Source organism: Lolium perenne, chromosome 3 (genome assembly GCF_019359855.2).
Source record: "Lolium perenne isolate Kyuss_39 chromosome 3, Kyuss_2.0, whole genome shotgun sequence".
In the NCBI taxonomy this organism is placed as follows: Eukaryota; Viridiplantae; Streptophyta; class Magnoliopsida; order Poales; family Poaceae; genus Lolium; species Lolium perenne.
The window spans coordinates 244022239-244037354 of NC_067246.2; the positions used below are offsets into that span (position 1 = coordinate 244022239).

General features: G+C 44.7%; 1 protein-coding gene and 1 long non-coding RNA gene across 2 annotated transcripts; one reads left to right on the forward strand and one right to left on the reverse strand.

Moving 5' to 3' along the window:
- Positions 1 to 1222: 1222 nt before the first annotated feature.
- On the forward strand, positions 1223 to 5839 carry LOC127343754 (uncharacterized). Its single transcript, XM_051369937.2, has 3 exons — positions 1223 to 4664; positions 5173 to 5363; positions 5471 to 5839. Exons 1-3 carry the CDS (start codon positions 1223 to 1225, stop codon positions 5837 to 5839), a joined length of 4002 nt encoding a protein of 1333 aa, XP_051225897.2.
- Positions 5840 to 6787: 948 nt separating this feature from the next.
- On the reverse strand, positions 6788 to 10242 carry LOC127343757 (uncharacterized). The gene is made up of 3 exons (XR_007877492.2): positions 9655 to 10242; positions 9061 to 9244; positions 6788 to 7079 (listed from the first exon to the last, which is right to left on the reverse strand). It is a non-coding gene; the product is annotated as an uncharacterized lncRNA (long non-coding RNA).
- Positions 10243 to 15116: the final 4874 nt, after the last annotated feature.

Here is a 15116-nt window from a genome sequence, read left to right on the forward strand (position 1 = left end):
CAGTGGGATTTCTAAGAAGGTGAAGGTGTTGATAGCTTTTCTTGAAGGTGCTGATAGCAACATGTATTTTTTTTTCTTTACGGTGAAGTCGTACATCTTCATCGATATTACCATATCTTCCAAGAATCTTATGTCTTCCTTTTTCGCATAACGTCTTTTACAGTTACTTAGTTGCTTTATTTATCTGTTGTCTTTGATGTCCGTAGCTTTATTCTATTTTATGTTACCAAATAGAATGCACTGCACCATGCTTACAAGTTTATATTAGCACTATCGGAACTTCAAATTTTAGGTGCATTCGATACATGCTTGATGTAAAAACCTGAATGGATAAACATAAAATAAAATTACACATAGCTTCCATTAATTGCTTCCTATTATACTATTAGAGTTACCACGTGGTTCAATTCCTATCATCCATATTTACATGTTGCCTTCCATATCATATAGCTCCACTTTCGACTCAAAGTGGATATGCTCGGATGAAGACACCGTTTTCAACTAGGACCTCGTGGACGATTTTTTTTTATATAGATTTCAGATCATGTGTATACTTGCATGCTTATACAGAGCTTCCTTTATTTGTGCAGAAGTAATAGTATGATCTCCCATGGAATGTAGGTTAAACAAATATTTGTGTTGTCAAGATTATTGTCAACTATTTCTTTATTTCTCTCAATACAGTCGGGCGCAGCAACGCGTGCTTTTATGGTCCAGTAACTTTTGGGTACTGTCACTACTGCACCTGTCGATGATCAAGGCTAATCGAAGGTTTAGTGTGACAAATGTGTAGCTAAAGCTGTAAGGCCAGTGGGCCGTGGTGTGTGTGGCTCGGCCCAAGTGTGGGGTGCGATAGTTGGGTTAAATACCCAGAACCTGTACGTTTGGAAGGTATCGAATGAAATATGTGGTGAAAACCGATCTCGTCTTCTACCTCTGATCTCCCATCTCCTGCTTGCTCCTCTCACCTAGTCTATCTCTCAAATTCGTGCGTCCTTCTAGTCTAGGTCGTCACAAATTGGTATCCAGAGCCAGTAATCCTGCGGAATTTTTTCTTCCGGCTCGTGGCGCTCGTATTCTCTCGGCGTTGATCTGTAAATCCGGGCGAAAGGTGGGAATCACTTCGGTGGATCCCGCAAAATCCTTAGTTCGGTCGATCCGCTTGGAGTGAGACGCGACGGCGCCGGCAAAGGTCAACGCGGCGCAGGCGCAGCAGGTCCTCATGGCCCTAGAGACAAGCGGCGCGGAGATGAAGGTGATGTTGGAGCAGATCATGAGGCGCTTGGACGATGGCGTGGAGGTCAGCAACAAACGCCACGACGAGCAAATCGCGTTCAACGCGCAGGTGGCTCGGGATCTTCAGGCCTGCCGCAAGCAGATCGATCTCACCCAGGCCGACGTGGACGAGGTGCGTCAAGCCGCGGCCACCATGACCTCGCCAACGGCGGCGCGTTCGCAGGTGGGGGACCAGCATGCTGCAGCAGCGGCGTTTGTGGCTTCGGGGATGGGCGTCCCTGGGTACCCACGTCTCGCCAACGATGGAGCTCCCCTCATCCCTGCTGCACCTGACGTCCAGCTCCACCACCCACAACCTGCTCGACAAATTCGCGTACCCGCTCAGTTCGAGGACCGCGACACCTTCGTCAAGCCGCCGAAGCATGATTTTCCCCGTTTTGATGGTGAGCTTCCGAACTTGTGGCTCGATCGCTGTTCCTCCTATTTCGAACTCTACAGGACACCCGTGCAAAATTGGGTGACCACGGCATCCTTGTACTTGGATGGCCGTGCAGCGTTGTGGTGGCAGGCAGTTCGTCAGTTGCACAGGCCCAACACTTGGGATGCGTTTGGTAAAGCATTGCAGGAAGAATTTGGCCCAGATGAGTTTGAAGTCCAGATGCATCAGCTATTACAGTTACGTCAATTGGGCACAGTGGTAGAGTACCGATTGCAGTTTGAGAAGCTAATGTACCATTTGCTTGCACTAGATCCTTCTCTGAGCACAAAATTTTTTGTCACCCAATTTCTTCTGGGACTGAAGCCGGAGCTCCGTGCCTTTGTTCGAGCTCAGTCTCCGACCAGCATCACTCGCGCCACGATGTTGGCGCGCATACAGGAGGAGGAGTTAGAAGCGGTGCGTCCTCGACATCGTCCTGTACCAGCCGGGAGACCACCACCGGCGCCCGTGCTTCCACGTGCGCCAAATGTTCCTCGTGCTTCGGATGATTTTGCCAGAGAGAGACAACTGCGGGAATATCGCCGTGCAAATAATCTCTGTTTCAAGTGTGGTGACAAGTATTCCAGAGAACACCAGTGCAAACCGGTGGCCCAATTGTTGACAATACAGTTAGGCGATTATGGCGAGATACTGTCAGATGATGCAGTTAGAGCACTGGAGTTACTTGATGAACCAGTTTCTCAAGCAGATTGCTATATGATATCAACACATGCCTTGACAGGCACTGAAGCTCCTGCGGCTCTTCGGTTGCCGGTTACTGTTGGTAATCAAGTGATGATCTTATTAGTAGACTCGGGCAGCTCTCATAGTTTCATTAACAGAAATTTTGTGGACAACATTGGTCTTCAACAAGTCTCTATTCCTGCCATTCCGGTGAAACTTGCTAATGGTCACTTAATCCAGTGTAATCACATGGTTCAACAACTGGAATGGAAGTGTCAGGGCAACACCTTCCAGACTGACCTCAGAGTGCTGGACTTGGGAGCTTATGATGGTGTGTTAGGCAAGGACTGGCTTGACTCTTTTAGTCCGATGACATGTGATTGGAAAGGGAATGAAATTGCATTTGACTACAATGGCCAGAGAATTTCCTTGCAGGGTATTTTACCTGACAGTTTACCACCAATTGAGCGGTTGACAGAGGACGAGTTACTGCAGTTGCAAGCGACAAATGCCATTTGGGCTATGGCAGTGATCACGGCGGATCCAAATTTAGGCACATCTGTAGCAATACCTACTTCTATTTCTACTGTCATTTCAACATTCAGTGATGTGTTCAAGGAACCTCACAGCCTTCCACCTCATCGGTTATATGATCATGTGATTGATTTGGAAGAGGGTGTGCTTCCACCAAACAGTAAACCATATAGATATTCTCCTCTACAAAAGGATGAAATCGAACGGCAAGTTAAGGAGATGTTGAAAGATGGAACAATTGTGCACAGCATGAGCCCATTTGCTGCTCCGGTTCTTTTGGTTAAAAAGAAGGATGGCACATGGCGTTTCTGTATCGATTATCGACGTCTCAACCTTGCAACCATTAAAAATAAATTTCCATTGCCAATTGTGGATGAGTTATTGGATGAGTTGGCTGGTGCTGCAGTGTTTTCCAAGCTGGATCTGCGAGCTGGTTACCATCAGATAAGGATGAGGGAACAGGATGAAGCTAAAACAGCTTTTAAAACACATCACGGCCACTTTCAGTTCAGGGTGATGCCTTTCGGACTGACGAATGCTCCGGCAACCTTTCAATGCTTGATGAATGATATTTTTGCACAATACACTCGAAAGTTTGTGATTGTCTTTTTGGATGACATCCTGGTTTACAGTAAGGATCTGCAAGAACATGCAACACATCTGGAGATAGTTTTACAGTTGCTTCGTAAACACCAGCTGTATGCAAAAGCATCCAAGTGTTCATTTGCTCAAGACAAGATTGAGTATCTGGGACATGTGATATCCAAAGATGGGGTAGCAACAGACAAGGAGAAAACACAAGCAATGAAAGACTGGCCGAAACCCTTGTCAGCAACGGAATTAAGAGGGTTCTTGGGACTCACTGGATACTATAGGAAATTTGTTCCTCGCTATGGCATTATTGCCAAGCCATTAACACAGCTTCTGACCAAGAAGGGGTTTCAATGGAATGATCAAGCACAAGCAGCCTTTGAGCAGTTGAAGTTAGCCATGGTCAACACGCCGGTTCTGGCACTTCCAAATTTTGATCGTCCATTTTATATTGAGACAGACGCCTGTGCCACGGGAGTTGGTGCTGTTCTGGGTCAAGATGCACATCCCATTGCTTATTTCAGCAAAGCTTTGGGCATCAAAAATCAGCAATTATCGACATATGAAAAGGAATTCTTAGCGGTGATGATGGCAGTTGATAAATGGCGCGCTTATCTGCAGAGGGGTCCTTTTATTATCTATACTGATCACAAGAGCTTATGCAACCTTGGGGATCAGCAGCTAGATACTGATTTACAGCGCAAAGCCATGGCTAAACTAGTGGGGTTACAGTTTCGATTTCAGTACAAAAAGGGCACAGATAATAATGCTGCAGATGCCTTGTCCTGTGTGGGTCATCTGCTCACTGCTAATGCCCTGTCAGTATGCCAACCAAACTGGGTACAGGAGGTGATAAACTCTTATACCACTGATTCGGAAGCACAATCTTTGCTTGCCAAGCTCGCCATTTATAGTCCCAATGAGGAAGGGTTCTCCCTGCATCAGGGTGTTATTCGTTTCAAGAACAGAATGTGGATTGGAAACAATGCGGCTCTACGTACTAAACTGATTAGTGCTCTACATCAGAGTGCTATTGGAGGTCATTCAGGAGCCACTGCTACTTACCAGCGACTAAAGAAATCTTTTGCCTGGACTGGGATGAAGACGGCCGTCACAGACTTTGTTCAACAGTGTTCTGTGTGTTAGCATGCTAAGCACGAGCACAGTAAGCCAGCGGGTAAGCTCCAACCTCTCCCTGTTCCCGAGGATCCTTGGCAAGACATTACTATGGATTTTATTGAGGGCTTGCCCAAATCGGAGGGATGTGAAGTGATAATGGTCGTGGTTGACAGATTAACAAAGTTTGCCCACTTTGTTCCCTTGAAACACCCATTTACAGCAGCACAAGTGGCAAAGGCTTTATGGGACAATGTCATTAAGTTACATGGAATTCCGTTGACGATTGTTTCCGATAGGGATAAAAATTTTACAAGCCATGTGTGGAGGGACATTCTGTCTACTGCTGGAACTAGACTGTTGTATTCTACAGCATATCACCCCCAAACAGACGGTCAAACCGAGAGAGTTAACCAATGTTTGGAGATGTATTTGAGAACTGCGGTACATGAGAATCCAACACATTGGCGTCGTTGGCTACCGGCTGCTGAGTTCTGGTATAATTCTACATTTCACTCTTCACTAAACTGCAGCCCTTTCAAGGCTCTCTATGGGCGTGAACCGAATTTGGGTACTATGTTACATGATACTGGTGACCAAGCGACTTGTGATGGAATGGATTGGATGGAACACACTCAACGTCTACGTGCTCAGTTGTTGCAAGCACAGACTAGAATCAAGCGCAAAGCTGACCGTCATCGAACTGACAGGGAATTTGCAGAGGGTGAAGAGGTGTTGCTGAAACTTCAACCTTATGCACAGTCTACGGTGGCCAACCGTCCTTGTCAGAAGTTGGCATACAAATTCTTTGGTCCTTTTTCGGTCATACAGCGAATTGGGAAGGCAGCATATAAACTGAAGTTGCCAGCGGATGCTCGAATCCATCTGGTGTTCCATGTTTCCCAGTTGAAGCACTTCACTCCAGACCACACGCCGGTGTTCCAGGACCTACCAAAACCTCCAGATTTGTCAGCTGTTGATTCTTCGCCAATCGAGATTGTCGATCGTCGTCTGAAGAAACAAGGTACTCATGCTGTCATTCAACTACAGGTCAAGTGGGCTAATTCATTGCCAGAAGCTGTAACCTGGGAGGACTATGAGGTGCTCAAGCAAAGGTATCCTGAAGCTCAAATCTGGGAAGGAGTTTCGTCTCAAGGAGGGGAAAATGTCACTACTGCACCTGTCGATGATCAAGGCTAATCGAAGGTTTAGTGTGACAAATGTGTAGCTAAAGCTGTAAGGCCAGTGGGCCGTGGTGTGTGTGGCTCGGCCCAAGTGTGGGGTGCGATAGTTGGGTTAAATACCCAGAACCTGTACGTTTGGAAGGTATCGAATGAAATATGTGGTGAAAACCGATCTCGTCTTCTACCTCTGATCTCCCATCTCCTGCTTGCTCCTCTCACCTAGTCTATCTCTCAAATTCGTGCGTCCTTCTAGTCTAGGTCGTCACAGGTACTGATTTACTCAATGACCCTAAAAGTGGAAGAATTGATAAAGAATCTCGTGTTCATTCAAATTACATGGACATACAGATACAAATCAAAATCATGTCTCATCACAGCAATGTCCAAGCTACTCAAACTTCAGAACTTAATTAATAATGTAGGAGCATCTATTGTGACATGCAAATTGTGAGATGTCTCCCTACAAAATGACAATAGCCGATGAACTCATATCATAATAAAAACTCTTCCCAGTGCTCACTAAGAATCTGATGGCTCCAGTTTTAATGATAACATGGTTTACGTGGTTTCTGCATTGGCCGATAGTTTAGACCAAAAAGTGAGATGATTAACCTTTTGTTGAAATTAAAGGAAACACGCCTAACATATGCAAGTTTTTCGCACAGTATGCAGCTTTATATGTTAGTACAACTTATGAAATGACCAACAGAACTTCATGAACTAGAGCAGTATAAGGTATGCAATTATTATAAAATAGTGGATGTAGCAAACGCTGGTAGAACTTATATTGCAACTTAATATAAAAATGCTCTTATGATGATATTTTTATTTATAAATCGATGAACCAATGACTTGATGAACTGGAGCAAGAATGCAACGAACACAGATGCCTTCTTATAAAAAGGTTTATATGAATATAGAAAAAGTGAAACATAAAAAAGTGGCGCTCTGGCAGAACCTATACTGTAACTTAAATGTGCTCTTTATCGTATGATAAATGCGTCTATCCAACCCATTAAACAAAAATGTATTGCCTATCCCTTCAAACAACACTGATGAAAATTTTGTGTTCACAGGCACCTTGGACAGTAACACATCTCCTGCTTGTACCAAGAAATACATGTGTGATACAATTTTAGCCAAAGATTTCAGGACACTCACATGTTCTACAACGAAGAAAAGGGATGCTCGAACTCAGGCAACTCTCTATGACATCCAAAGGAGCCCTCTTCAGTAGTCCCTTCCACCTTCTCATGCTGCAGAGCACAAGAATAAACATCAACAGACAAAGATCTACAACTTAGAAGGCGAATAGTAAGAACCAACAGAATACAAACAGCCAAAGGTAAGTAAATAATCAAAGTGAACTTTATAGCACTTGTATAATGAACGCCCTAAATCTCACACACATTTACTCTATATAATTTTAAGCAACTGAATTTTACTCCAAGAAACCCTAGAGGGCCCATGTTGTACAGTTAATCAACCACTTATGAAGACAAAGTGTGGGAATGGAATGATACCAAGAATACAGCTAGATAAAAAAAAATTAACTTGGTACACAACAACAAGCATCTATATGATTATTTCCCTTGACACCCTTGAAGTGCCTGTCTCATTTTAATGGTCAAAAGATGGCTAAACAATTTTATTGGCAAATTTCGATGATTGTGGATGTATTTAAGGATCATAAAGTGATCTATGGAACACCCAAAGATATAGAGATGCTTGTGAAGAGCTAATGGCAACAGTTAAATTTTTAGCTAAGCTAATAAGGAAGGCCTGAAAAAACATGGATCAGAAGGGAGAGTAGTATAGAGGATGACGTAATGTTCCTCCTTATTGTGTATCTTTCATGATAAGCATCCCCAATTCTCTACATTTATCATCTAGAGGATCAAGGTAAGAAGATCTTTTTAGCATGAACTGAGCAAGGATATTTCATAATACAAAGCATGCTCTAATAGATCTATGATATTCTACATTATGACAAAGCTAACATGTTAATTTCATTCCATGCTCCCCTTAAGGACATTACAACATGAATAAAGATCATAAATAGCCACCTTTATCTTGGCGATGAGCGGAGTAACAGGAAAAATCAGCCAAATAGCGAAGCATAGTCTTTCATATTATTCTTTAAAACTTCAACATGTATACCGAGAAGAAGCAATCACCACCATCCAGAAAGAAAAAACGTGCGGTATCAGTTTGACATGAATACTGGAGTGCCGCTAACCAGGCTACTGTGGTGCCTTAAGCCATACAGACTAAGAATGTGAATTGGGAATCTCAACTTTAATCCATCTACTCTTTTAATCATGTGTTACACAAGAAGGCATCATAATAAAGAAAAAAATTGTAAGCATAAACTACTCTTCCCTATTTCTAATATAAGATTTATACTGATAGAAATACAACAGTGCAAATGAGAAAGCCAGTAATATAAGAAAATGATGTACATTTATAATCTTTTCCTAGCTATTTGTAAAAGCCGGCTAAAATCAAACACAACATGCATTATGAACACTAAATATTTTCTCATCAGTCACTTGACTACAGGTATTGCTCAAAAATGAGAATTAGAGGCGAGATCCGATCCATCCATACCTCCATAGGCACCATAGCATTTAAATACACCTACAACAACAACAACAACTACTACTACTACTTGGCATCTCACTATTGACGCAAGTATTGTTTAGACAAAGAATTAGAGGTCGACCCGGACGTTTGGAACCTGGGTGCGCGCGCACCCATTTACGAAAAGTTCAAAAAAATTCTATTTAAAAGTTTCAAAAAAATGTGAAGTAAAATTTTGCATGTACATATTATGTTGATACTTACTCGTGAGTTTTCACGAAAAAATACCATTTGTGTGTGGCCTGCATAAAAATGACAAAATGTCCAAATGAGAATAGTGAATAGGAATTTTACTATTCACAGGAATAGGAATTTGCATTTTGTCATCTTTGTGTAGGTCACACATAATGGTATTTTTCCGTGAAAACACACACGAGTAAGTATCAACATAATATATACATGCAAAAATTTACTTCACATTTTTTTGAAACTTTTAAATAGCATTTTTTTGAATTTTTCGTAAATGGGTGCGCGCGCACCCAGGTTCCATTCACCATTTCCGGGAAGATCCATCCATATATAGTACTACAACTATTGCTGACAGATGGAGATAGGCTAGTATAATGGAATGGGGAAACCAAGCACAGTAAGGACCTGGTTCATCAACTTCGTGTTCGAGGCTAGTTTCTGCTGGCCAGGCCGGGTGTATATCTAGTAGAAGGCCCAGGGAACGTGATATGCTGCAAGACAGGGTGGGGCACCCCAGGTCAGCGGAGAGCTCTACGCCTCTGCCCAATGGTCAAACATGGAGCCACAAATGCCCACCAAGAGAGCTGATCTACATCATAAGTAAATGCACGGCATTAAGCTACAAAATAACTACTACAAACTATACATATTAAAACTTTCCGGTCAAAATCATACCCTACCCAAATCTCCCATACAGACTTGGAACCACAAAACGCAAATAGCTAACTGGAGGCCTAAATAAGTTTACCATGGCCATGGCTGAATTTCCATCCACATCACACCTGGACAACACACTAATTCGAGGCCTCACGGTTATACTTGATGAGGGAAAGTTTCCATCAGAACCAGTGAGCACTAGTTCAAACGATTGAAGCTCTACGATAAAATTCCACAGCTCTCACACCAAATTACGTCACAGTGATGACACAACCTTCCAATTTGCAGTCCAATCTATTAAGAACACGTAGAGAAGGAGAGAATGGGGATGGACATTCTTACAGTCTAGTTTCCCGGTCGACGGATAGCCTCGGCGTTGAGGCGGAGGATGCAGGGGCTACGCTCACCGGGCAGCTTAGAAAGCTTCTTATAGTCTAGTTAGCCGGTCCACGAATGGCCTCCGCATTGAAGCGGAGGAGGCGGCGGCTGCGCTCGCCGGCAGCTTAGAGAGCGCCGATGTAATCCATGGACCTCGTGGAAGTCATACAGATCGGAAGTGAGGTCAACATCCAGCTGATCGGGATGGCATCGATCTTTACCTGTCCCTACCCCCACTCGCTCTGATCGGGCGCCCTAGCCCGACTGCATCACTGCTTCACCTCGTCGCGCACCGTCCCATCCCATGCCACCGCGGCGAGGTGACCTGCCCTCCTCTCCCCGCCATCCCCATCCCTCCCCTGTCCAATCTTCTTCTTCCTCTCCCGGCTCATCATGGCAGCACCACCCAAACCCCTCCCTCCCCTCAAATCTTCTTTCTCTCCCTAGATCCCGTTAGGTGTTGACTTTAGATCTAGAACAAACACAGCTCAAAACAGAAGCGAACCGACCACGCGAGTAGGACCCAGGAGTGGGACCCACCCCATGAAAGGGACGTGCCGATCAACCAAGGACGCCCTCAACCCTGGGAGCTTAGTGCTCTTTAGGGATCGTTTGGTTGTAAGGGGTCCAAAACCCAGGGAACTACTTCCCCCACGTCAATTTCCATGTGCACTCGGAAACCACAGGTGACAGGTTTCCACCATCGAGGGAACATCAAGGTTTGCCATTTGAACAAAACTGGCAGGGAACGGACGGGAATGGAATGGAACATTGGAAATTCGAAAATAAGGCCAAAAGAGTACGTTTTCACATGAAATTGAAATTTCAGGCATACAAATTAATACAGAAATATCAAGAAGTACTTATAATTCGAAATACACAACATATTCAACCAATCTTTACATCTCCAGGTAGAATTAATTAAAAAGGTAGAAAGTCATGCAACAAATCTTACAAAAAGAAACATCTTGCAACAATAATTAATACATGTCAATTATCTAAATTGCACCAAGCCAGATAACATCAATTAAACTTGAGTAGCATAGAAGTTTTAAACATGAAATCGAAGAAAACAGTTCGCTGGGGACATGTCCATGAGCTTTTTTGCATGGCCTTCTTCTACTCCTCCCCTGGTGGATCATCCCTGTCTTCAAAATATATTGAAACAAATATTCGGTAGAAGCCTCTGCTAAAATAATCCTCAAGCTATATATGGACAAACTACAATTTTACAATTCATTTAATTCCTGGTGGCATGAGAGGGCTAGACATATTTGGCATGTCACTAATCGTCCGAACATTCAGAAACAAATATAGTCTGAAGTGGTATACATCTATATATTCTTTGTCGATAGAGAAATGTACAAACATATCCATGTGACAACATAACTGGTCATGAAGAGAAGTTAAACTACAGTTACATATAGAAGTGTAGGTATACCGCATAGGCTCTGAAAAATAACATCTCAGGAAAACACAGAACATGTGGCACTAGCTAGTCGAATAAACTTGTCTAACTAGCAATCAATGTTTATTACCAATCATGTCTGCTAGCTACCAGACCTAAGAATGATCATTATGATCAGTTGACCATACACACCATAGGTATATAAATTACTTGAAACAAGCCGCAATTGATTGACTAAGCAATATACTCCCGATAGTTTTAACAACAGCAATCGAAAAGCATAATCACCTGAGATACATGAGCACAAAAAACATGACAAATACAGAAGTGCAGTGCAAACAAGTTCTAGAATTCGCACCTTATGCTTTCTCCATCGCAAAGATTTCTTCTTTCAACCAAAAAGTTCGAAGGATTGGGTCCTTTGTATTGAGAAAAATCTCTCGATTGAGCTGGCATTTGAAAAGCGGCAGCACCTTTGACTTCTCTGCAATGGAAAGTTCCTCTTCCTCCATTGTTTCTAGTACCGCCACACAACTTGTAATGGTGAACTGGTCTTTTTGCTTCGGTTCCTTCATTTCTTCGACAAATGTCTGACTTTGTTGCTTTTTGAAGTCCACCTAGTCTTCCTATTCTTCACAGGCTCATCTACTTTCAATTAATCATGTATGTAAACTGGAAAAGGTAACAATGCATGTCCTGAATCTATTTTGCAAGTTTAACTCCACGAAGGCTCAACATAACTGCACAAAACTGGATAATAACCTGACTTCACCAGTGAAAGCACCACCCTTCTTCACCCGGTAGTCCTGAGCAGCAACCTGGATCTCGGGGACGCAGGCTGGCCTTGATCTCGACAACCTCTGCAGCAATAACAGTCACAAGACGATAAGCACACCTTGCAATTTCAGTGGTAAGAGTGCATCCGTGTTTTACAGTTTTGCACTAACGGTGCCAAAAAAAATACTATTGTGGTTATAATTGGAACAAGGATGAAGGGATTTCGACAAACAGAATCAAGCAAAACTCCATCCGCCGTGCCCTTTTCTCGCTGTCTGAAGTCGCCAAAATCGAGACCCGTCGAGCACAGCGGGCTGTACGTGCGGAGCTGCTCTTCACCGGCGCCCTGCTCGCAAGCGAGGGGAGCTCGGCGGTTGCGGGCGGGCTCTACGGTGAGGCGCGCGGCAACGGGCCGGGCTCTGCAGCGAGGCGCGTCGACATCCGACACGGCGAGGCGCACGACGGAGAGCCGGCACGGTGTCAGGATCCTCTTCTGCATCTCCTATCAACAGCACATGCTGCTGCCTTTCCTGACCATTTACATTTCAGTGGTTATGTTGTAAGGTTCAGTTTCAGTTAAAAACCTATGTTAAGCACCTTAAGTGCAGTTAGCTTTGTATTCAGCAACTCTGACGTGGCTCTTAGGGAACTCCATATAACCTGAGAGAGAGGGAGGATGGGCGGCACGTCAATAAAAAACCCCAATTTCAGTCTTATGTACTTTCTTTCATGTTCTTAGCTGTAGCTCCCGGCCACGAGCGCCGCCATCTCTCCCATCTCCTTCCTTGCAATCAGTGGCTAAATCAAGCCCTGATAGGTGGTATCATAGCACCATTCTGGCGCTGATCGAGTCCCTCCCCGCTCCGGCGGCCTCCCTTCCGCTCCCTTCCCCTCCCGCCCCCTTCCTCTGTCGCATCGGCGGCCTCCCTTCCACCCCCGCCCTCTGTCGCACCGGCGACCCCTCCCCAACCCTCCTCCCCACCACCAACGACGACGACCGCGGCGGCAGTCGAATCACGAGCTCCGGCCGTCCAATATCTCCCGGCCATGGCTGCTAGTACAAGGTCGCGCGAACGTCCTCGTCGAGGGGACACGGCCATCTCTACCCCAGCAACTTTAGATGACGATCTGGAGGGCGCTGACGATCCGGGCAAGGTGCCCAGGGAGGTACGTTCCATCCGTCGCCGCCTTGAGCAACATGAGAGAGCAGCAGTAGAATCATCGGCACATTTGCATGCTTTACAAGGGCAGATGGATCGTCTGATGAATTTTATGACTGCTAGCTTTGCCAAATTGGAAACTTCTGAGAAGAACCAAACTGTTGAAATTTCTGCTCAACAAGGTCACACCTTTACCACTCCACCACCGCTGCCGCAGCATTCCCTGTCCCCAATTCCTGAGGTTTCCACACCAGCACCCAGCCCAGTATCCATTCCCCTTGCACCGCCACAATTTGGTGTGCTCACTCCAGACAAGTTGCCACACCCGACCTATCCACCAAATACACAGACCTCCCAGTACCAAAATACTGCTCCCATTTACACAAATACTGCACCTTTGGTGACTACACAACAACACTCATACCAACCATCCTCTTCCTACCATGTTTATCAAAACACAAATCCCTACTCAAACCCACAAATGTACAACTTCTCACACCCACCATATACCGAACCATACCCTCCCCACCAATTCCAGCCACCCTACAACTCCCCAAACCCTACTTATTATCAACACCCATACAACAACCCATACCCACCCCCACAATACAATCAACATCCATACTACAACCCATACCCACCCCCACCACATTACCAACCACCATATCAGCCCAACCACAACATGATCCAGTACACACAACCTACAAGCCTACCACAACAAAACCCAACCCAACAACACCCTCTGCAACAGCAGTGGCCACAGCAGTCTCAACAACAAGGCCCTCCAGCGCAAAATGGGCCCCAAGGACAGCTAAACCAAGGGAATGCTGACATTCACATCAGGACACCTCATGTGGAACTGCCTACTTTTGCTGGTGTAGCACCCAGAGCTTGGCTTTTGGAATGCGAAGACATCTTTCAGTTAGTCAATATTCCAGCTGAAAACAGGGTTCGTTGGGGCCTCGCTCACATCAGGGGACAGGCGAAAACCTGGTTGAACACAGCCGGATATGATTTACAAACATTATCTTGGGCCACTCTGAGTCAGATTCTTATTGATAGATTTCCAGATTGCTCTGCTGCAGATCCTATGGACCAGCTGCAACAGCTGAAACAGATGACATCAGTTAATATGTACATCGATGCTTATGAGCCATGGATGACACAAATGAAGTGGGAACGTGATTATCTCCCGCAAGACTTCTTTGTTGAGAGATTTATTAGTGGCTTAAAGGAAAGTATTCGTCACAATGTACAATGCCAGAAAACAGTGGACTTACTCTCTGCTTATTGGTATGCCCGGCAATATGAAAAAGCATATCTCTCTGCCAACAAAAAGGTGGTCGTCCCAACCCCTGTCCAGAGGAATTTTCCACCTCAACAAGCTCGACCGCCTAATCTTGCGCCTGCTCCTGCAGCAGCTCGCCCAAGAGGCCCACGCCAGTGCTGGTATTGTCCTGATAGATGGAGTCTGACGCATAAATGCCCTGGCATGCAGAGAGCTTTAAACCAAATTCATATGCAAGATCACTCCGACGAGGAAGAAGACAATGCGGCAGCAATAGTACCGGTGGAACAACAAACGGAAGTCCCAGCTCCAGCTCCTGAAAATATGTAGTTAAAGCCACAAGATATAGCTAATGTCATGAATATCTCGGCGGCTGCTTATAATGGCTGCCCAAGTGAATCCACAATATCACTGTTGTTGCACATGGGTAATTCAACAGCTGTTGCTTTGGCAGACACATGGAGCACAAATACCTTTATGGACCTTGCATATGCTACCAAACACAAGATTGAAATGACCCCAGCTAGTCAGAGAACAGTGAAAGTAGCTGGAGGTGGTTTGCTTTCATCAGGAGCAATTGCATATAACTGTCCTTTTACAGTTGAAGGCAAACACTTTACTGCAGATTTTCGAATATTAGAATTGCATGGATCTGACATAATTCTTGGAGTAAACTGGTTTAAACGGCACAACCCCGTTACCTTTGACTTCATTGGCAGATCTCTTACATTGGGCTTCGATGGGAAATTACACACATTCAGTGATCACTTATTCCCAAGAGATAAATTTCTCA

Bases quoted from the DNA above. Each gene is read 5' to 3' on its own strand.
- LOC127343754 (XM_051369937.2), top strand. From the start codon at position 1,223: ATGGCCCTAGAGACAAGCGGCGCGGAGATGAAGGTGATGTTGGAGCAG. The intron at 4,665-5,172 runs GTTAGCATGCTA...ACTAAACTGCAG, and splicing joins TGTTCAACAGTGTTCTGTGT to CCCTTTCAAGGCTCTCTATG. The intron at 5,364-5,470 runs GTGAAGAGGTGT...TCGGTCATACAG, and splicing joins TGACAGGGAATTTGCAGAGG to CGAATTGGGAAGGCAGCATA.